This window comes from Somniosus microcephalus, chromosome 9 (assembly GCF_052327205.1).
Source record: "Somniosus microcephalus isolate GS21.2 chromosome 9, FLI_Smic_1.0, whole genome shotgun sequence".
Taxonomy (NCBI): Eukaryota; Metazoa; Chordata; class Chondrichthyes; order Squaliformes; family Somniosidae; genus Somniosus; species Somniosus microcephalus.
The window spans coordinates 205,862,977-205,884,622 of record NC_140995.1 but is presented as its reverse complement, the minus strand read 5'-3'; the positions used below and the strand labels follow the sequence as shown (position 1 = coordinate 205,884,622).

At 44.0% G+C, this 21,646-nt stretch overlaps 1 protein-coding gene across 1 annotated transcript in view; it reads right to left on the bottom strand.

The window, feature by feature from the left end:
- cdc40 (cell division cycle 40 homolog (S. cerevisiae)) overlaps positions 1 to 21,646 on the bottom strand; it is a 148,689-nt gene that overhangs the window by 78,456 nt on the left and 48,587 nt on the right. Inside the window, exons 4-5 of the mRNA XM_085997797.1 lie at positions 6,467 to 6,556; positions 4,025 to 4,164 (exon numbers count right to left, since the gene is read on the bottom strand). Of these exons, the coding sequence (XP_085853923.1) occupies positions 4,025 to 4,164; positions 6,467 to 6,556 (230 nt within the window). The remainder of the gene's footprint in view (positions 1 to 4,024; positions 4,165 to 6,466; positions 6,557 to 21,646) is intronic.

Below are 21,646 nucleotides of genomic sequence, written 5' to 3'. Positions count from 1 at the left end.
ATCCAAATCATTGAGATAGAGATATTATATATATTTTGTGAATAGCTGGGGCCCAAGCACTGATCCCTGCGGTACCCTACTAGTCACCGCCTGCCACCCCAAAAAAGACCCATTTATTCCTACTCTCGGTTTCCTGTCTGTTAACCAATTTTCAATCTATGCCAGTATATTACCCCCAATCTCATGTGCTTTAATTTTGCACACTAACCGCTTATGTGGGACTTTATCAAAGGCCTTCTGAAAATCCAAATACACCATATCCACTGGTTCTCCCATATCTATTCTACCAGTTACATCCTCAAAAAACTCCAGTAGGTTTGTCAAACACGATTTCCCTTTCATAAATCCACGTTGACTTTGTCTAATCCCGTTGATATTTTCTAAGTGTCCTGTTATCACATTTATAATAGACTCTAGCATTTTCCCTACTACTGATGTTAGGATAACCGGTCTGTAGTTCCCTGTTTTCTCTCTCCCTCCTTTTTTAAATAGTGGGGTTACATTTGCCACCCTCCAATCTGCAGGAACTGTTCCATAATCTATAGAATTTTGGAAGATGACAACCAATGCATCCACGTCTAATTCTGGGCACCGCATTTTAGGAAGAATGTGAAGGCCTTAGAGAGGGTGCAGAAAAGATTTACAAGAATGGTTCCAGGGATGAGGGGCTTCAGTTACGTGGATAGACTGGAGAAACTGGGGTTGTTCTCCTTGGAGCAGAGAAGATTGAGAGGCGATTTGATAGAGGTGTTCAAAATCATGAGGGGTCCAGACAGAGTAGGTAGAGAGAAGCTGTTCCCATTGGCAGAAGGGTCGAGAACCAGAGGACACAGATTTAAGGTGACTGGCAAAAGAACCAAAGGCAATGTAGAAAAAACGTTTTACGCAGTGAGTAGTTACGATCTGGAATGCACTGCCTGAAAGGGTGGTGGAGGCAGACTTAATCTTATCTTTCATAAGGGAATTGGATAAGTATCTAAAGGAAAAACATTTGCAGGGCTACGGGGAGAGGGCAGGGGAGTGGGACTAGCTGAGAGTCGGCACAGGCTTGATGGGCTGAATGGCCTTCTTCCATGCTGTAACCATTCTATGATAGGTGGGAAAATAAGTTTGAGGAGCCTGCAAAGGGATATAGACAGGTTAAGTGAGTGGGCAATAAGGTGGCAGGTGGAGTATAATGTGAGGAAATGTGAGATTATTCTCTTTGGTAAGAAGAATAGAAAAACAGAATTTTTTTTAAAAGGTGAGAAACTATTAAATGTTGGTGCTGAGAGAGATTTGTGTGTCCTTGTACAGGAAACACAGTGAGGTATATAGCAAGCAATTAGGAAGGCAAATGGCAGGTTGGTCTTTATTGCAAGGGGGTTGGAGTACAAAAGTAAGGAAGTCTTACTACAATTGTACAGGGCTTTGGTGAGATCACACCTGGAGTACTGTGCACAGTTTTGGTCTCCTTATCTGAGGAAGGATACACTTGCCTTAGAGGTGGTGCAACAAAGGTTCACTAGATTGATCCCTGGGACGAGAGGATTGTCCTACGAGGAGAGATTGAGTAGATTGGGCCTATACTCTGGAGTTTAGAAGAATGAGAGGTGATTTCATTGAAACATATAAGATTCTGAGGGGGATCGACAGGGCAGATGCTGAGAGGTTGTTTCCTCTGGCTGGAAAGTCAGAATGGTTCCAGGGATGAGGGGCTTCAGTTACGTGGATAGACTGGAGAAGCTGGGGTTGTTCTCCTTGGAGCAGAGAAGATTGAGAGGCGATTTGATAGAGGTGTTCAAAATCACGAGGGGTCTGGACAGAGTAGATAGAGAGAAACTGTTCCCATTGGCAGAAGGGTCGAGAAGGTATAGTCTCAGGATAAGGGGTTGGCCATTTAAGGCTGAGATGAGGAGGAATTTCTTCACTTGGAAGGTTATGAAGCTTTAGAATCCTCTACCCCAAAGGGCTGTGGATGCTGAATCGTTGAGTATATTAATTGCTGAGATAGATAGATTTTTGTATTCTAGGGGAATCAAGGGATATGGAGATCGGGCGGGAAAGTGGAGTTGAGGTCGATGATCAGCCATGATCTTATTGAATGGCGGAGCAGGCTCGAGGAGCCGTATGGCCTACTCCTGCTCTTACTTCTTATGTTCTTATGTTCCTCAAGGGCAATTAGGGAGGGGCATTAAATGCTGGCCTTGCCAGCGACGCCCATATCCCAGGAACAAATTTTTAAAAATTCTTATGTTCGTATAAATGTTGTATAACTGGCATCTGAATCTCAAAACTTAAAAATAACTGCCCTAAAATTATTTTGTAAGTATATTGCGAACTTTCTGCAGTGCTTCTATACTGGCTTTGGTCCATTTATTGTTGGCAGCAGGTGCCATTGAGGATACTGATTAACATTGCACTCTATATTGTTGATGTACAGTGACATTGAGAGAGAGAAATCAAGTGAATCCTTCCCCAGCTCCTTATCAGAATATGACGGGAAAATACCATTACATATTTGTTCAGCATGCTTTCTGAAGCCAACATATAAAATTGCCTCCTAGACATGTTCACAACAATGAGGCTGACTGGTTACTGAGACGGGACTTTTGTTCCTTTTCCTCAGCTATTCTTCGATTCAAGTGGAGCAGTAAGCAGAGGCTAAATAAAGCAATATTACATTTCTATCCTCCAGAGAAGTGGGGAAAGTTATTTCTGCCATGAATACGTGGATCAAGCCATTAAAAGAGCTGCATTTTGAAGCTTTTTCCCCCCCAACTGATGGTCACTACTGCAAGTGTATTGAGTTTGTTTGAAGCAAATTACTGAGCAAACATTAAAAAAAATCCAGAATGCACAATAGTGAGTGTTATTGTGAATAGTGAAGTTATTGGACGATTTTACCATACCTGTAACCAAATGCTACCCATCACCTTCAGTAATATGTCTTACATTATTGCTATCTTATGCATTTGAACGACAGTACAAGAAATTACATTTAATACTAGAATACTTGACTTTAATAGAAGTCGCACAAATTCAAGTTCAGAGAGAGGTCCTAATAATCTATGTCATCTGTGTCAAACAGCCTCTCAATTTAATGAAGCAAGGTTATGGTTATTTGTAAGTAAAATATTTAGCAAGTCAGCATTTGCACTTACTGCTAAAATACAATTTTACATGCTATTTTTACAGAAACATTCACACTTCCGTTGGCAGGCCAGCTATTTTGTGTGCAGTAGGGACAGTGTGTGCATTTTATGCAGGCTTGCTGTAGACTGTGTGAAGGTTTTTGTCAGCATATCTGCAGGGATTCAAAGCAAAGTTCAGTATGCCCATTAGTAAAGGGCGGGTACGTAAAAATTTAGTAGAACATACGCCTTCAGGGAAATTGATTAGTGCACATTTAAAAAAAACTTATTGCGGCATGATCACATAGCTCAGATTGGTGCTCAAGATCCTTTCCCCACACAGCAAGTTTCTGATCTGTGATTGTGCCTTTCACCACCGGTAAAGGAGAACTGCTGGAGGAAGCTGATCCGAGTCAGTCACTGTCCAATGCCCCCCCTAATGGTCAAATCAAGAGCAGCAGAGCACATGCCCACTCCCTCCAGCAGGGAAGTGATACACAGGTACATTCAATAAGACTACATTTTCCCTGAAAAGAGCATTTCAAAAGGAATTGCTTGGTTAAATTAATTCCGGGCCAAGAAGTGCACAAATACTCCACCATCCATACTCGTAGTGCAGACCTTACTCGCAACAAAAACTGACAGCTCACCTTTACTATGTAAAGTTTGCCAATTATTGTTATTTGGCAAAACATTCTCATTCCAAAAATGTGCACTTATGTTGAAAAAATAAGTACTTTTCCAGCTCACAAAAGACAGTTACTGCCACTGTCATAATTGATAGATAACAAAAAGCAACTACAATTATTTAGACTACTCAATTTTTGTACATTTTACTGAAGCACATGTGAATTCTAAATTCATCTAGCTTTTCCTTCTTTGCCAAGGCTAAAGTAAGTAGATAAACTGACCTCTGATGGTTTGGCCACATCCTTTTCATCCACATACTTTGCCCAAGGCCCCTGAAAACCATCAATATTTGCTGGGTTGGGTTCTTTTAATTTCTTTCGCTTTTCTGTTTTCTTTTTGCCAGACTCAAACACTGTAAGCCCTGCATGATTTTAAAGTAAAAATAAAAGGCATGTTAGCACATACCTTAATAGGCACAGCAAACCCGTATCAACTAACATGGGCTTTTCCAAAATGGCACATGACATTCAGCAATGTTTCAAATACATTGTTGTGCAAGTAAGGACTAAAACTGAACTCACACATCAGCAGCAATTCAAAGCAAATAAAAACAGCAATCATTCCATCACATACCAATCCCCATTGAAACAAATGGTACCAAGTGGAAGAAAGACAGATCCAGATCCATCACCAGGCTGACGGGGGACTGGATGGGGAGGGTCTCTGAAGTTGCTACTTGTGAGTGTATCTTCTCTCAACCAGGGGGCTGTTACCTTTTTGAAAGTTTTTCCAGAGCGTGCTTTAGGAGGAAGGTACTTCCTCCCCTGCAATAATGAGTTCCCTTTAAAGCAGTACTAAAGTAGCATAAATGATTTGAAAGTGTTTGTAACATTACAAGTTTGCAGTACAGTACTGGGTGCCCCCTGCCTGACAGCAAATAAACTACAGTTAAAAGTTACAGCATCACTGTTTCATTTAAACAAGACACAGAAGCTTGAAGCAATTCCCTGTCACATACCCATACAAAGTCTTGAACTCTGATATACATAAAGGTCAGGCAACCAAATATCATTTTTTGTAAATGTTATGAAAAATGCATCACCCAATATAGAGCATATAGTAGTGTATTACTGAGCATGATACGATACCTTCAAAATGCACTCAACATTAGCCGATGCACTTGTGCACAGAGAGGTGTAAGTTAGTATTGTAATGGGGAATTAATTTAGTATTTTGCTAGTAGCATAAATGGCACCTGAAATCAAACATTTTAACATTACACAAAAAGCAGGAAATTAGAACTCAGCAACTCCTGACTGGTATTGCATTTCCTTAGTTTTGCCAGTCTTCTTTAGATCGAATATCCACTGATACTAGTACCAATTTGCCTCCAAGTAAACTAGCTCATGTTCCTAGACAGCTTTATTCTGGTTTTAATTTCTGTCACTTATGCGCGAAATAGGCTGTCATTTGCAAACTGGAATACTTCCCACTTCCACTGCAATCTGGTTTGCCAATGACAGCATTAAACACCCTGGATTCTTTGCAAAATCAAGTTAAGTTTGTTTTAATAGTGGTCATCGGTTATCTGCAAGAATCTTACTCAAGTAGAAATTGATACTTTCCCAGATTAAATATAAAAATGAGACATTATTCTTGTTCATTTTAAAAACAGCTGTTTGGCATGAGAGGGCCTTTAAGTGCTGTGAACTAGCTGCAGATGGTCATTTATGAGCATATTGTAATTTTAAAAACTGCTTGGAGAAACTAAGGATGGTTTTAAAGAGACCAAATTGTGCTCATCAGTTGAGGGACTGGAATACTTTTCATTTCAGGCACTCAATGTCAGCATCAACCACTCCCAGGTCATGTATAACTTTTCTCTGGCCCAACAAAGTGCCTCAGCTCCAACCTAGGATCAGTACCCCTTTACTGCACCAGTCGAACATTTTTTCCCCTTTTCCCACACCAACCATTCTTAGACCTGCCTGAATAAGACGGCCAATTTCATAGGATTCGTCCAATCTGGGCTGGATTAGACCCAAGTTCCAGATGTGAAGTGCCGGTGTCTACCCACCGCACCACCCAGTTTCCTAGCTGCGTGGCTTTTTGTTAAACTGTTCAAGCTGGTTTTGGATTAAACCACTTTCTGCTAAGAAAGGTGAGGCGTGAAGGAAAAATAAACTGACCTAAACTGGGGAGAGAAATTATGGCAACAATTTTAGAAAGACTGAAAGAAAAATAGGACCAAAGTCCTTGGACATAAAGGATGGTGTTATTAATGTGGCAATTCTTTCACCAATGGCAACTGCAGCAGCTCCGTCCACGGATGGAGTTACACCTTCATGCAATCTGACTCACAGGATGTACTTTTAAACATGTCAAATAAAATTTACATGAATGATGGTCTCTTGAGCAAGGTACCAGAAAGTAACTGCCACCTGTGGAACAAGGAAGTCAACACCTGCAGGAGAGAAGGGAAGGGAAGGGGGTGGGGAACATTACAAATACCAGTAAATCATTAATTAATAAAAATATAGCGGTATCAGCCCTCAATATTATTCATTTTTCCCATGAAATTAAGCTGCAGTGAATACATTCTAGAATCAAAATGTTGCCATTACATATATCGGGCATCACAGTAATGCACTGGAAACCAAACCCTATGACTCAATGAAAGGTCTGGTATCAAAGTATACCATTTTTGAATGGAAGGTATTTACCTTGATTCTTCTCAGCATCTTCCACGCTACCAATATACATATACCCTCCTGGTGCTTCACTGTGGTCTACCGTTGGATCCAAAGCATAACCTAAAATTGGAATAAATGTTTTAAAATAATTGTTTTTAAACAGGTGATTTATAAAGCAAAGAAAGAATGGAAATCCATCAAGTCACATTCATGTTTCTTCAGAGTTCAATGAAAAGGATTTACAGAAAAACAAATCAAGCAAGGAACCAGTCAGACAACATTTGTGCCAGAGAGTGCTTCAAAAAGGATTGCCCATCTTTTTAGAGAAACATAGAAGATAGGAGCAGGAGTAGGCCATTCGGCCCCTCGAGCCTGTTCCGCCATTTAATGAGATCATGGCTGATCATCCAAATTCAGTACCCTGTCCCTGCTTTCTCCTCATATCCCTTGATCCCTTTAGCCTTAAGGAATATATCTAACTCCTTCTTGAATATATTTAATGAATTGACCTCAATTGCCTTGTGTGGTAGAGAATTCCACAGGTTCACCACTCTCGGTGAAGAAATTCCTCATCTCAGTCCTAAATGGCTTACCCCTTTTATCCTTAGACTGTGACCCCTGGTTCTGGACTCCCCCGCCATCGGGAACATCCTTCCTGCATCTAGTCTGTCTAGTCCTGTTAGAATTTTATAAGTTTCAATGAGATCCCCTCTCATTCTTCTAAACTCTAGCGAATATAAGCCTAATCGACCCAATCTCTCTTCATACGTCATTCCTCAGATAAGGCGGCCAAAACTGCACACAATACTCACCAAGGCCCTGTACAACTGCAGCAAGACATCCTTCCTCCTGTACTCGAATCCTCTCGCTATGAAGGCCAACATGCCATTTGCCTTCTTAACCGTCTGCTGCACCTGCATGCTTACCTTCAGTGACTGGTGCACAAGGACACCCAGGTCTCGTTGCACTTCCCCTTTTCCCAATCTATTGCCGTTCAGATAATAATCTGTCTTCCTGTTTTTGCCACCGAAATGGATAACCTCGCATTTATCCACATTATACTGCATCTGCCCAATCACCAAACCTGTCCAAATCATACTGGAGTTTCTCTGCATCCTCCTCACAGCACACATGCCCACCCAGCTTTGTCTGCAAACTTGGGAGATAGATCATTTATATATATTGTGAATAGCTGGGGTCCTGCCTGCCAATCGGAAAAAGACCAGTTCACTCTAACTCTTTGCTTCCTGTCTGCCAACCAGTTCTCTATCCAAGACAGTACCTTACCCCCAATCCCATGTGCTTTATCTTTGCATGCTAATCTCTTATGCAGGACCTTCTGAAAGTCCAAATACACCACATCCACTGGTTCTCCCTTATCTATTCTACCAGTTACATCCTCAAAAAATTCCAGATTAGTCAAGCATGATTTACCTTTTGTAAATCCATGTTGACTTTGTCCGATCCTGTCACTGTTTTCCAAGTGCTCTGCTATTACATCTTTTATAATGGACTCCAGCATTTTCCCCACTACTGATGTCAGGCTTACCGGTCTATAATTCCCCCTTTTCTCTCTACCACCTTTTTTAAATAGTGGGGTTACATTAGCTATCCTCCAATCCATGGGAACTGTTCCAGAGTCTATACAATTTTGGAAGATGACCAGCAATGCATCTACTATTTTAGGGCCACTTCCTTAAGTACCCTAGGATGTAGATTATCAGGCCCTGGGGATTTATCGGCTTCAATCCCGTCAATTTCCCTAACACCATTTCCCTACAAATACTGATTTCATTCAATTCCTCCCTCTCATTAGACCCTATGTTCCCCGACATCTCTGGGGAGGTTATTTGTGTCCTCCTTTGTGAAGACAGAACCAAAATATGTATTTAATTGGTCTGCCATTTCTTTGTTCCCCATTATAAATTCCCCTGATTCTGACTGCAAGGGACCTACGCTTGACTTCACCAATCTTTTTCTCTTCACATATCTATAGAAGCTTTTACAGTCAGTTTTTATGTTCAGTGCAAGCTTACTCTCAATCTATTTCCCCCCCTTAATCCCTTTGTCCTCCTTTGCTGAATCCTAAACTGCTCCCAATCCTCAAGTTTGCTGCTTTTTCTGGCCAATTTATATGTCCTCTCCTTGGATCTTATGCTATCCCTAATTTCCCTTGTTGAGTCACTTTTTTAAATTTATTTTTATGCCAAACAGGGATGAACAAATTCTGTAGTTCATCCATGCGATCTTTAAATGTTTGCCATTGCCTATATATTCAAGAAGGAGTTAGATATATTTCTTAAGGCTAAAGGGATCAAGGGATATGGGGAGAAGGGAGGGACAGGGTACTGAGTTTGGATGATCAGCCATGATCTCATGGAATGGCGGAGTAGGCTCGAGGGGCCGAATGGCCTACTCTTGCTCCTATCTTCTATGTTTCTATGTATCCACCATCAACCCTTTAAGTAACGTTCCCCAATCCATCCTAGCCAACTCGCGCCTCATACCATCGTAGTTTCCTTTATTTAAATTCAGGACCCTAGTCTCTGAATCAACTATTTCACTCTCCATCTTATTGAAGAATTCTTATCACCACACCAGACTTGCCAAAAAGCAAGTCCTGGGAAACGAGCTCCATTATAATTAGAGGAAAAGAAATGTGCTGCCCTTACCTGGTCTGGACTATGTGACTCCAGACCCACAGCAACGTGGTTGACTCTTAGCTGCCTGAAATGGCCTAGCAAGCCACTCAGTTGTATCAAACCGCTAGGAGAAACCAGATGGACCACCTGCAATGTTCCCGTTAAGCTACGCGACCATGCAGCGGTCTGGAGGTCCCGTGCAGGCTGCTCACCGGCTTTTAAATGGGAAAAACGCGCATGCATGAAAATTTGAATGGGCCGCACACCCAGTTAAAGGGTTCATGCACTGAAAAAAAGAGGGAACATTGACCATCCGGCATCGACTTCGGACATGGCAAAGGCACACTCAGCCAAGTCAACCCTGCAAAGTCCTCCTCACTAACATCTGGGGGCCAGAAGGTGGTGGTGAACCATGGCAGTCCGTGTGGTGAAGGTACTCCCACAGTGCTGTTAGGGACGGAGCTCCAGGATTTTGTCCCAGCGACGATGAAGGATCACTGATATACGTCCAAGTCAGGATGGTGTGTGACTTGGAGGGGAACTTGGAGCTGGTGGTGTTCCCATGCGCCTGCTGCCCTTGTCCTTCTAGGTGGAAGAGGTTGCGGGTTTGGGAGGTGCTGCTGAAGAATCCTTGGCGAGTTGTTGCAGTGCATCTTGTAGATGGAACACACTGCAGCCACGGTACACCGATAGTGGTGGGAGTGACTGTTTAAGGTGCTGGATGGGGTGCCAATCAAGCGGGCTGCTTTGTCCTGGATGGTGTTGAGCTTCGAGTGTTCTTGGAGCTGCACTCATCCAGGCAAGTGGAGAGTATTCCATCACACTCCTTACTTGTGCCTTGTAGATGGTAGAAAGGCTTTGGGGAGTCAGGAGGTGAGACACTCGCCGCAGAATACCTAGCCTCTGACCTGCTCTTGTTGCCGCAGTATTTATGTGGCTGGTCCAGTTAAGTTTCTGGTCAATGGTGGCCCCCAAGATGTTGATGGTGGGGGATTCGGCGATGGTAATGCCATTGAATATCAAGGGGCGGTTGTTAAGACTTTCGCTTGTTGGAGATAGTCATTGCCTGGCACTTGTGTGGCGCAAATGTTACCTGTCACTTATCAACCCAAGCCTGAACGTCGTCCAGGTCTTGTTGCATGCGGGCATGGACTGCTTCATTATCTGAGGAGTTGTGAATGGCACTGAACGCTGTGCAGTCATCAGTGAATATCCCCATTTCTGACCTTATGTTAGAGGGAAGGTCATTGATGAAGCAGCTGAAGATGGTTGGGCCTAGGACACTGCCCTGAGGAACTCCTGCAGCGATGTCCTGGGGCTGTGATGATTGACCTCTAACCACCACAACCATCTTCCTTTGTGCTAGGTATGACTCCAGCCAGGAGAGTTCCCCCCCGCCCCCCGATTTTCATTGACTTCAGTTTTACTAGGGCTCCTTGAGGCCACACTCAGTCAAATGCTGCCTTGATGTCAAGGGCAGTCACTCTCACCTCACCTCTGGAATTCAGCTCCTTTGTCCATGTTTGGACCAAGGCTGTAATTAGGTTGGGAGCCGAGTAGTCTTGGCAGAACCCAAACTGGGCATCAGTGAACAGGTTATTGGTGACTAAGTGCCGCTTAATAGTACTGTTGATGACACCTTCCATCGCTTTGCTGATGATTGAGAGTAGGCTGATGGGGCGGTGATTGGACGGATTGGATTTGTGCTGCTTTTTATGGACAGAACATACCTGGGCAATTTTCCACTTTGTCAGGTGGATGCCAGTGTTGTAGCTGTACTGGAACAGCTTGGCTAGAGGCGCGGCTAGTTCTGGAGCACAAGTCTTCAGCACGATAGCCAGGATGTTGCAGGGGCCCATAGCCTTTGCTGTATCCAGTGTGCTCAGCTGTTTTTTGATATCTCGTGGAGTGAATCGAATTGGCTGAAGACTGGCTACTGTGATGGTGGGCACCTCAGGAAGAGGCCGATATGGATCATCCACTTGGCACTTCTGGCTGAAGATGGTTGCAAATGCTTCAGCCTTGTCTTTTGCACTCACGTGTTGGGCTCCACCATCATTGAGGATGGGAATATTCATGGAGCCTCTGCCTCCCGTTAGTTGTTTAATGGTCCACCACCATTCACGACTGGATGTGGTAGAACTGCCAAGCTTTGATCTGATCTGTTGATTGTACGAATCGCTGAGCCCTGTCTATAGCATGCTGCTTCCGCTTTTAAGCATACATGCAGCTTTCAACCTCATTTTTAGGTACGCCTGGTGCAGCACCTGGCATGCTCTTCTACATTCCTTATTGAACCAGGGTTGGTTCCCTGGCGTGATGGTAATGGTACAGTGAGGGATATGCCAGGCCATGAGGTTACAGATTGTGGTGGAATACAATTCTGCTGCAGCACCTCATGGATGCCCAATTTTGAGCTGCTAGATCTGTTATGAATCTATCCCATTTAGCACGGTGGTAGTGCCACACAACACGATGGAGGGTGTCCTCAGTATGAAGACAGGACTTCGTCTCCACAATGACGTGGTCACTGCTACCAATGCTGTCATGAACAGATGCATCTGTGACAGGTAGATTGGTGAGGACGAGGTCATGTAGGTTTTTCCCCTAGTAAGATAGCAAAATACTGCAGATGTTGGAAATCCGAAATAACAACAGAAAATGCTGGAAAAACTCAGGAGGTCAGGCAACATCCGTGGAGAGAAATTTGAGTTGACGTTTCGGGTCGAACCCTTCTTCAAAACTGGAAAGAAAAGAAAATAGATCGAAGGCAGGGCTGCGATCGGACAAAAGAATTAAAAGAAACAAAAGAAGTAAAAGAGACAATAAAAGGTATTCGAAGCTAGACGAGATGGTAATAGGCTGAGATTAGGTGTGAAGTGTACTGGCAGGGCAAGAGATAGCTGCCAGGTGTGAGAGAAAAACCAAAAGGAAAGGGGGGGGGGGGGAAGGAGTGGAAAAGTTACAGGAAAAAATGTAATGGGGGCCGAGGTTAGGATCTGAAATTGTTGAACTCGATATTGAGTCCGGAAGGCTGCAGAGTGCCTAATTGGAAGATGAGGTGCTGTTCCTCGAGTTTACGTTGAGCTTCCGTGGAACAATACAAGAGGCCAAGGACAGTGAGGTCTGAGTGGGAATGGAGCGGTGAATTAAAATGACAGGCGACCGGAAGCTCGGGGTCACCCTTACGGACTGAACTGAGGTGTTCCGCAAAGCAGTCACCCAATCTGCGTTTGGTCTCCCCAATGTAGACCGCATCGTGAGCAGCGAATACAGTATACTAGATTGCGAGAAGTACAAGTAAATCGCTGTTTCACCTGGAAGGGGTGTTTGGGGCCCTGGACAGTGGGAAGGGGGGAAGGTATAGGGGCAGGTGTTACATCTCCTCCGCTTGCACGGGAAGGTGCCAGGCGAAGGGGAAGGGCTGTTAGGGGTGATAGAGGAGCGGTCTAGGGTGTCTCGGAAGGAGCGGTCCCTACGGAATGCTGAAAGGGGAGGGGAGGGGAAGATACGTTTGGTGGTGGGATCACTTTGGAGGTAGCGGAAATGCCGGAGGATGATCCGTTGAATGTGGAGGCTGGTGGGGTGAAAGGTGAGGACAAGGGGAACCCTATCGTGGTTCCGGGAGGGAGGGGCAGGGGTGAGGGCAGAAGTGTGGGAGATAGAACTGACACGGTCGAGGGCAGTGTCAACCACGGTAGAGGGGAATCCTCGGTTGCGGAAAAAGGAAGACATGTCTGAAGCACTGGTGTGGAAGGTGGCATCGTCGGAGCAGATACGGCGGAGACGGAGAAACTGGGAGAATGGAATAGAGTCCTTACAGGAAGCGGGGTGGGAGGAAGTGTAGTCCAGGTAGCTGTGGGAGTCAGTGGGCTTGTAGTGAATATTGGTCGATAACCTATCCCCAGAGATGGAGACGGAGAAGTCGAGGAAGGGAAGGGAAGAGTCAGAGATGGACCATGTGAAGGTGAGGGAAGGGTGGAAATTGCAGGCAAAGTGAATGAAATTGTCAAGTTCGGGGCGAGAGCAGGAAACGGCATCTATTTTCTTTTCTTTCCAGTTTTGAAGAAGGGTTCGACCCGAAACGTCAACTCAAATTTCTCTCCACGGATGTTGCCTGACCTGCTGAGTTTTTCCAGCATTTTCTGTTGTTATTTTAGGTTTTTCCCCTCGCGTTCCCTCACCACCAGACTGGCAGCCATGTCCTTCAGGACTCAGCCAGCTCGGCCACTGACGTCCCCTGTTTTGTGCCCTTGCTACTCTGTGCTTCTTCCAAGTGGTGTTCAACATGGAGGAGTACTGATTCATCGGCTAAGGGAAGGCGTTAGGTGGTAATCAGCAGGCGGTTTCCTTGTCCATGCTTGACCTGAAGCCATGAGACATGGGGTCCGGAGTCAATGTTGAGAACTCCCAGGGCCACTCCTTCCTGACTGTATACCACTGTGCCACCACCGGTGGGATAGGACATACCCAGGGATGGTGGAGGTGGTTTGGAACACTGGCTGAAAGGTATAATTGTGAGCTTGACTAGTCTGTGGGACAGCTCTCCCAATTTTGGCACAAGTCCCCAGATGTTGGTGAGGACTTTGTAGGGTCGACTGGGCTGGGTGCGCAGTTGTCGTGTCCGTAGCCGGTGCCGAGGTCAATGCCGGGTGGTCCGTCCGGTTTTATTCTTATTCTTGTGTTTCAACCACATTGTTGTGCGTCTGGAGTCACATCGGTAGGGACAGCAGATTTCCTTCCCTAAAGGACCAGATGGGTTTTTACGACAATCCAATAGTTTCATGGTCACCATTACTGACACTATCTTTTTATTCCATTAACTAAATTTAAATTCCCCAACGTGGTGGGATTTGAACTCACATAATTAATCCTCTGGATTACTAGCCCAGTAACATTACCACTATGCTACCGTCCCCACAGGAAAAAGAGTAAAGGGAGATTTACACACAGAGATCAGACAGAGGATAAGCCCGTTGCTGGCTTAAGACATACACGTGACACCACCGCCCCAACCCCCCTGCCCAATTCAGCCCCAAATTCACCATTTATATCTCAAAGAAAGCGTTTGCAAAACTGATTTAAAAAAAATATTGGATGACCTACCTAACCCCTTAAAGTGACGACCTTCAACAACCAGAAGATCAGACTATTACCAGAATTGCTCTGAATCTCTATTGGTCATCTCTTGTCCCTTTCATGATTTACTAGAGATGTAAAGCTGAGCAATTACAGTGAAATACTTTGGCATCATCACACAGGACAATTGCACTATCTCCAAAAGCAAAATACTGCAGATGCTGGAAATCTGAAATAAAAACAGAAAATGCTGGAAATACTCAGCCGGTCAGGCAGCACCTGTGGAGAGAGAAACAGAGTTAATGTTTCAGGTCGATGACCCTTCGTCAGAACTGGAAAAAGCTGGAGATGGAACAGGTTTTTAAGCAAGTGCAGGGGCAGGGAAAGGGGGGAGGGGAGGAAAGAACAAAAGGGAAGGTCTGTGATAGGATGGAAGGCAGGAGAGATTAAGAGACATTAAGAGAGATTACGAGGTGGTGCAAGGCAAAAGGAGATGATAATGGGACAAGTTAAGAAACAAAAGATCGCTCTTGATGAAGTGTAAATGGCACTGGCAGAATGAAAGACAACTGCCATGTGGGAGAGAGAAAAAAAAATCACAGACCTTTCCTTTTGTTCTTTCCTCCCCTCCCCCCTTTCCCTGCCCTTGCTTAAAAACCTGTTCCATCTCCAGCTTTTTCCAGTTCTGACGAAGGGTCATCGACCTGAAACGTTAACTCTGTTTCTCTCTCCACAGGTGCTGCCTGACCTGCTGAGTATTTCCAGCATTTTCTGTTTTTATTTTAGTTACACTATCTACTTGGGTTTGTAAAAATGGCTCAGAAAGCAGGAGTAGAAGAGGCGAGATCAGAGAATGGACCCGGTAAGTACACGCTCACCAGATTGACAATATGATCACTAAAAGTTTGACCAAAAAGGTGCTGCACAATATGTACAGAAGTAAGTTTTGTGAAGCAATCCACATAAGCACCAAGGCCCCAGGCAGGAAAATTAATTTGAAGCACATGATTTTTAACAGATGTATAAAATTGCAGAGCAGTAAGCAGACTGTTTTGCTTTGCAGATTGCCAAGATATGGGGATGGAAATGTCTGTAGTGAATCAAGGGCATTTGATACATCAAAACTGCAAAAAAAGTTCAATAATTTAACTTGTCTCGGGGGCACTTAGATGTGCATCATACATTCTGTACCAGTCTGTTCCATTGAACTGGACCAGAAAACAGTTGATCTTTAGTGCCCTGTTTACATGAGCACCGCACAATCTAGCGAGTGTAACCAATGTACAACTAGCCCTTTAACATGTCAACAGCAACAGAATTCTATGCTACAGCTGGAGTCCAGGCAAAGAAAATGGGAAAAAGGAACTGAAGAATAGTTAAACACAAACACCTCGAGTGATGAGTAAAATAGACTCTTTCTGCAATGGGAGATTGAGGCTAGCACACGGGTTAAAGGACTTCACTTGCAATCTTGCCTCTTCTCTACTGCAATTTCCCATTATTAAAAGCTGTACAATGTTGTTTTGACAAGATTAGTTACAATAAAGTTGTAAGTCTTGAATGCCAGAAAAGCTCTAAGATGTATTGTTACTTATTCAGTTAGTAGCTGAGCCACAGAAACCACGAAGGTCACTGTCCAATCTTCATTCAGAGTCAGGTTAACTGACCTCAGCTGGGGTGATGGAAAGAGCACTATAATTTGTCTCGGTGTCCCCAGAATAGGGAGAGGGAGGGGGGAAATAGCACTAGGATTTTCACTCCTGATTGTTATTCATCAAGCCCTGCTGGAAGTGCACGCATGTGAATGTTGGACAAAGTCAGGATCAGGCACAACTCCGATGCCACTGCAATCAAATTGCCTACTGAAATTCATCAAGACTCACACATGGATTCTGGCTTATTGGGCGAGATATTATATGGAGTACCTGGTATCTGCGGAACTGCATCCCAGTAAAAAGTCAACACTTATCAGGAAAAGAGAGAGTTAGAGGGAAAAAAGGCAAGATGTCAAGACATTATAGTATTAGCAATGCACTGTACAAGTTTTGGTTCCGGTGATGTATTGTGGAGTCACTGAAGTGCATCTGTGTGTCTGAGAGTTTCCTCAAATATATGCTCCAGGAAGTGGTAACCCCACTGCCACAGAAAGTGCAGGAGGTGAGAGAATAGGTGACCACCAGACAGGGTAGGAGGAAGACACAGGTAGTGCAGGAATCCCCCAAGCACTCGCAAACCAGTTTTCAGTTTTGAATACCGGGGAGGGCGACGACTCTTTGGAGGAATGCAGTAAGAATCAAACCACCGGCACCATGGGACATTTGACTGCACACTGGGGGGGGAAAAAAGAGTAGAAATGCAGTAGTCATAGGGAATTTGATAGTTAGGGGCACAGACAGGAGTTTCTGTAACAGCAAACGGGATTCCCGAATGGTATGTTGCCTCCCTGGTGCCAGGGTAAAGGATATTACAGAGCGGGTGCAGGACATTCGGTGAGGGTAAGTGGAACAGCCAGAAGCCGTGGTACATGTTAGAACCAATGACATAGGTAGAAAAAGTGTTGACATCCTTCAGGCAGAGTTTCAGGAGCTAAGAAATAGATTAAAAAACAGGATCTCAAAAAGGTAGCAATCTCAGCATTATTCCCAGTGCCATGCGCTAGTGAGTATAGAAACAGGAAGATAGTGCAGGTAAATGCGTGGCTGGAGAAATGGTGCCGGAGGGGTTCAGATTCTTGGGGCATTGGGGCACTGGGGCAAGGGGCATCTGTACAGAGCCGGGACCAATGTTCTCGCTGAGAGGTTAACTAGTACTGTTGGGGAGGGTTTAAACTAATTTGGCAGGAGGCGTGGAACCAGAAAATAGCAGAAAGGAGCAGAAATGAGATCAGAGGGCAGAGAGATATAAACATCAGTAAAAATAGAAATATCCCAATAATTGCAGGGACCAGATTGAGGAACATAGCAAAAGTGATGAAGGAGGTATTAATTTGTATGTATGGCAATGTCCGTAGTGTAACTAATAAGGTTGCTGAGCTGCAGGCACAAATTGCTACATGGGATTATGACATCGTTGCATTAACAGAGACGTGACTCAAACAAGACCAGGAATGGGTTCTTAATATTCCTGGTTACCAGGTATTCAAGAATGATAGAGAAGGAAAGAGGGGCGTGGTAGTATTGATTAAGGATTTACAGTTCTAAATAGAAAGGATATACTAGATGGTTCTTGGACTGAATCTATTTGGCTTGAGTTGAGGAACAGAGGGGGAGCTGTTACATTGCACAGAGTTTTTTTAAATAGAGCTCTGAACAGTGAGAAGTAGATGAGCAAATTTCAAAGGTGTGTAACAAGAATAGCGTAGTAATATTAGGAGACTTTGTGCAACAAGAATAGAGTACAGGAAACTTTCGATTTACCGGCACCTAAATAACCGGAAATCTCGGTTAACTGGCAAAATTCAGGAATAGGTTCAGGTAAGTTTTACTTCATATTGTACTTGCCTTCCTCGATCTGTTGCTGTGCAAGGGTGTGGCTGCAGCTGTTGCTAAGCTACAGAGATGCTTGGAACTTGTGGCCATTGTTCTGAACCTAAGCAACAGGGTTTATTGCTTTATACGGAGCTCTCAGCTCCGTATCTTTTACTATAGCTTTTGGTTATCCGGAATTTTTGATGAACCGGCACCACGTCGGTCCTGGATAAAAAAAAGTTTCCTGTAATAATATTAGGAGACTTTATAATTGCCCTAATTATAGACTGGGCAAAACAGTGCTAAGGGTAGGGAAGGCGAGGAATTTCTGATGCGTACATGAGAACTTTCGCGATCAATATGTCTCCAGTCCAACAAGGAAGGAAGCAATGTTGGATCTGGTTCTGGGAAATGAAGAAGGGCAAGTCGACTGCTTTACAGTAGATCATCATCTGGCTAAATGACCACAACATAATCCAGTTTAAAGTAATTATGGAAAGAAACCAGAAAATATCAAAGGTAAAAAATGCTCAACTGGGGAAGGTGTAATTTCAGTGATTTACGAAGGGACCTAGCACAGCTAGATTGGAAAAGGAGAGTGCAGGGTAAAGCAGTAACAGAGCAATGGAAGGCATTTAGGGAAGAGATAGTTTAGGTACAAACTAGGCATATTCCTTTGAAGGGAAAAGGTAGAGCATCCAAAGCTAATGCGCCCTGGCTAACAAAAGAAATAAAAGTTAAAATAAAACAGAAAAAGACGACTTATGACAAGTGTCAGGAGCAAGATTCAGTTAATAACCAGGAAGTAATTGAAAAAGTTAATACAGGAGGCCAAGAGAGGTTACGAGAAAAGATTAGCAGGCAACATTAAACTGAACCCTAAAAGTTCCTGTTGCCTTCTTAACCGCCTGAGGAAGGATGTTCTTGCCATGGAAGGAGTGCAGCGAAGATTCACCAGGCTGATACCTGGGATGGCAGGAATGACGTATGAGGAGAGATTGGGACGGTTGGGCTTGTACTCGCTGGAGTTTAGAAGAATGAGAGGGGATCTCATTGAAACTTATAAAATTCTGACAAGACTGGACAGACTAGATGCAGGAAGGATGCTCCCGATGGTCGGGGAGTCCAGAACCAGGGGTCACAGTCCAAGGGGTAGGCCAGTTAGGACAGAAATGAGGAGGAATTTCTTCACCCAGAGATTGGTGAACCTGTGGAATTCTCTACCACAGAAGGCAGTGGAGGCTAATACATTAAATATATTCAAGAAGGAGTTGGATATATTTCTTAAGGCTAAAGGGATCAAGGGGAAACTGTCTATTTCTGTTTTAAATTTATGTAATGATGTAGCTTCTACAGCTTTTTGGGGCAGCATATTCCATGGACCTACCACCCTCTGAGTGAAGTAGTTCCTCCTCATCTTAGTTTTGAAAGAGCAGCCCCTTATTCTAAGACTATGCCCCCTAGTTCTAGTTTCACCCATCATCGGGAACATCTTCCCCGCATCCACCCGATCCAACCCCTTCACAATCTTATATGTTTCAATAAGATCTCCTCTCATTCTTCTGAACTCCAATGAGTAGAGTCCCAATCTACTCAACCTCTCCTCATATGTCCATCCCCTCATCCCCGGGATTAACCGAGTGAACCCTCTTTGTACTGACTCGAGAGCAAGTATGTCCTTTCTTAAGTATGGACACCAAAACTGTACGCAGTATTCCAGGTGCGGTCTCACCAATACCTTGTACAACTGAAGCAATACCTCCCTATTTTTATATTCTATCCCCCTAGCAATGAAAGCCAACATTCCATTGGCCTTCTTAATCACTTGCTGCACCTGCATACTAACCTTTTGAGTTTCGTGCACCAGGACCCCCAGATCCCTTTGTACTTCAGTACTTTCCAGTTTCTTGCCATTAAGATAATAACTTGCTCTACGATTTTTCCTGCCAAAGTGCATAACCTCACACTTTCCAGTATTGTATTCCACCTGCCAAATCTCTGCCCACTTACTTAGCCTGTCTATGTCCCCTTGCAGGTTTTTTATGTCCTCCTCACTCACTACTTTCCCTCCCATCTTAGTATCATCTGCAAACTTTGATATGTTACACTCGGTCCCCTCCTCCAAATCGTTAATATAGATTGTAAAGAGTTGGGGACCCAGCACTGACCCCTGCGGAACACCACTAGTTACTGATTGCCAGTCTGAGAATGAACCATTTATCCCAACTCTCTGCCTTCTGTTAGATAAAGTGTAAGCTGTTAGCAAGGGGAAAAGTTGGGCCTATTAAAGACCCAAAGGGAAACCTTCATGTAGAGGCAGAGGACATGGCTAAAGTATTACATGAGTATTTTGCATCTGTCTTCACAAAGGAAGTGGATAGTGTGAAGGTTACACTAAGAGAAGAGGAAAACTACGGACAAGATAGTAATAGATAGAGATGATGCACTAAAACGGTTAGCATTACTGAAAGTTGGTGAGTCACTGGGTCCAGATGGAATGCATCCTAGGTTGCTGAAAGAAGCAAAGGTAGAAATAGCAGAGGCATTGGTCACAATCTCAACCCTCATTGGATACAGGAGTAGTGTCGGAGGACTGGAGGGTTGCTAATGTTATACCACTATTCAAGAAAGGAAGAGGGATTAACCTGGAAACTACAGGCCAGTCAGCCTAACATCAGTGGTGGGAAGTTATTGGAAACTATTTTCAGGGACAAAATAAACTTTCATTTGGAAAGGCATGGGTTATTCAAGGAGAGCCAGCATGGATTTGTTAAAGGCAAATCGTGACTGACTAACTTGATTGAATTCTTTGATGAGGTAACAGAGAAGGTTGATCAAGGTAGTGCAGTAGATGCTGTATATACGGACTGTCTGAAGGCGATCGACAAAGTGCCACACAGGAGGCTTGTTAAGAAGATGGAAGCTCATTGGATTAAGGGAAAGCTGGCGGTATAGATACCGAATTGGCTGTGACAGGAAGCAGTGGGTGGTGGTGGATGGATGTTTTTCAGACTGGGAGGTGGTTTGCAGTGGTGTTCCCCAAGGGTCAGTTTTGGGTCCATTACTCTTTTCAACTTTTATAAACGACCTAGACTCGGGTGAAGGGAGCAGCATTATAAAGTTTGCAGATGATACAAAACTTGGCAAAGTAGTAGTGACGAGGATAGTTATAGACTTCAGATGACAAACAGGGTGGTGAAATGGGCAGATGCACGGCAGATGGCGTTCAATGCGGAGAAGTATGAAGTGATGCACTCTGGGAGGACTAATAAGGAAAGACTGTAAATGACACGATTTTGAAAAGTGTAGATGAGCAGAGAGACCTTGGTGTCCATATACACAAATCCTCAAAAGGTGGCAGAGCAAATTGATAAGGTGGTTAAAAAGGCCTATAGGTTACTTGGGTTTATAAATAGAGGAATAGAATATAAAAACAAAAGGGATCATGCTAGAACTTTATAAATCACTGGTTAGGCCTCAGCTGAGGTACTGTGGACAATTCTGGGCACCACACTTCAGGAAAGATGTAAAGGTATTAGAAAGGGTACAGAGGAGGTTTACCAGGAACGAGGGACTTCAGTTATGAGAGGTTGGAAAAGTTAGGAATGTTCTCCTTGAGACAGAGAAGGTTAAGAGGTGACCTAGAGGTTTTCAAGATGATGAGAGGTTTTGATAGAGTAAATACAGAAAAAACTATTCCCTCTGGCGAGTGGGTCAATAACCAGAGGTCATAGATTTAAAATCATTGGCAAAAGATTTAGGAGGGGCGATGAGGAGAATTTTTTTCACTCAGAGTTGTCGGGATCTGGAACACACTACCTGAAAAAGGTGGTGGAAGCCGATTCCATAAATAATTTTAAAAGGGAGTTGGACAGGTACTCGATGATGAGGAACTTAGAGGGTTACTGACAAAAAGCGGGGATGTGAGACTAAGCATGACGGCTCTTTCAAAGAGCCAGCACAGGCACGACGGGCCGAATGGCCTCCTTCTGTGCTGTAAGCTTCTATGAACGTTGTTGAAT